Raw genomic sequence first — 1,759 nt, forward strand, 5'->3', positions numbered from 1 at the left:
AGGAAGCTCTGAGACATGTGTGAGGTTGCAGAATTCATTATTAAACTCTGGATCTTGGTATTGTAGGGCGAAGCTGTAATTTGTTTGGAGACAGTCTTTGAGCCAGCTAAGCAAATCTTCAAGTGTGTCCGGTCTTGTTGCCATGGTCATCTTTCTAATATCTCCCTCAGTGACTATAACCCTTGTGGTAAACTTCTGCTGCATAGCCATCTGGGGAAAATAGACAGGTATTTAGCCAACAATAAAATGTCTTAGTGTCACCATAACTTCACCTTGAACCCTGTACACTGACAATGGGAAGACATCATTTAACTCTGAAATCTTCAGCACACACTTACAGGTGACATCACACTGAAGTTTGTAGGATCTCAAATGTTCACAGTACCATGCTGTCATTTTATTGCAGACAAACAGAATCTTCGCATTAGCTGCAACAATCTTTTCAATCTGAGCAAACTCTGGGAGACCTGAGCATGAACCAGCAGAAAGTATCATGCCTGGACGATAACTGATTCCATCTACACAGACAGATGATGCAACAAGCACTGAAGTTACAGTTCCTATGTTTTGCTCAATTACCTTCTGAACAGTCAAAGAAAAAGAGCCAAGCAAAACAGGGGTAACCTTTGTCATTTCAACAACTGGTCTGAAGAAGGAGCAGCAGTCAAGATGATAACTGACTGCTTTCTGGTGTTTGGTTGCAAGTGTCATGGTAACATTTTTGAAATTCCGAATATTACGTATGGCCCTTTTAAAGAAGCTATGTTTGCCCTCAAAGCGCATTGTCCAAACCTCAGACAAGGGCCCAAACTTCCTTATAAGCTGAGGATAGTGTTCCAAATAGTGATGCTTGGGCCTTAAATGGAACTCTGGAAATGTGGACTGTAGCAAGCTCCTGTGTTCTGATATCTTGCCATTCAGAAAGTTCAGAGTCTCTTCAGTATGTCTTGGTGCTACAACAAGATCAACAATGTCCTTGAGAAGCATGAGAATATCCCATGTGTTGTCACCTTCAGGGATGTAGTGGCCAATAAGAAATGGAAGGAGCCTTATTAGACACCAGTTCTCATGAGCATTGCCACCAATAGTCCCTTTGGCTGAAAACCCCTTTCCAATAATCTGAGGTTTGTCTGTTTTGTCAGCAAATGTGTAGTTAAAGGATGTAATGACCTCATTGAGCATACCTAAAGTGAAATACTTCTTGCCAATCAGATCTGTTAGGCAAAGGCAAAACTCAACTGGAACAATGCCCTCCAAGAGATCATGCATGATATCAGGAGGGTACCCAGTGACCACATGAAAGTGTTCAAGACTCTCAGTTAAAGGACATGCCCCTTTCACGCCTTAAGTCCGAATTAATCCCGGATCTTTTTTCACCTCTTGTATCTGCTCATCATGTGACTCTCGTTCTCTGGATTGAAAGAAACCAGAACATACCTCTTGTTGTTGAGCGTCACTACTGTTTGCCAAGCAGAATCTGCAGAACTTGTCAACAGCAAAGCTCTCCTGGAAGCCTGCGAGAGAGTGTGCACCAAGATTATCAGCTGCAATAAACAAAACTGTTCCTTTAATACTTACCCCTAGTTGCTCCAAGTAAACACCACTTTGCTCTAAGAGTTTTAGATCATAAATCAGAGGCTGAAGAATTTTTGAGTAGCCGCATTCTTTGACTGTGGAGGTGTAGCACAGTAGAGCGAGCTGGATTGAGTTTAGGGTTGACCGATATTTTGCAGGAATGTTGACAATAACCCAGTATACT

The 1,759-nt window shown here is 42.1% G+C and overlaps 1 protein-coding gene across 1 annotated transcript in view; it reads right to left on the minus strand.

Moving 5' to 3' along the window:
- Positions 1-1,514, minus strand: part of LOC106533993 (sterile alpha motif domain-containing protein 3) — a gene marked incomplete at its 5' end in the record, with an annotated part of 5,700 nt that extends 4,186 nt beyond the window's left edge. The window contains 2 exon segments of the mRNA XM_014030488.1: positions 162-210; positions 1,438-1,514. Of these exon segments, the coding sequence (XP_013885942.1) occupies positions 162-210 (49 nt within the window).
- Positions 1,515-1,759: the final 245 nt, after the last annotated feature.

This window comes from Austrofundulus limnaeus, unplaced genomic scaffold (assembly GCF_001266775.1).
Source record: "Austrofundulus limnaeus strain Quisiro unplaced genomic scaffold, Austrofundulus_limnaeus-1.0 Scaffold1069, whole genome shotgun sequence".
In the NCBI taxonomy this organism is placed as follows: domain Eukaryota; kingdom Metazoa; phylum Chordata; class Actinopteri; order Cyprinodontiformes; family Rivulidae; genus Austrofundulus; species Austrofundulus limnaeus.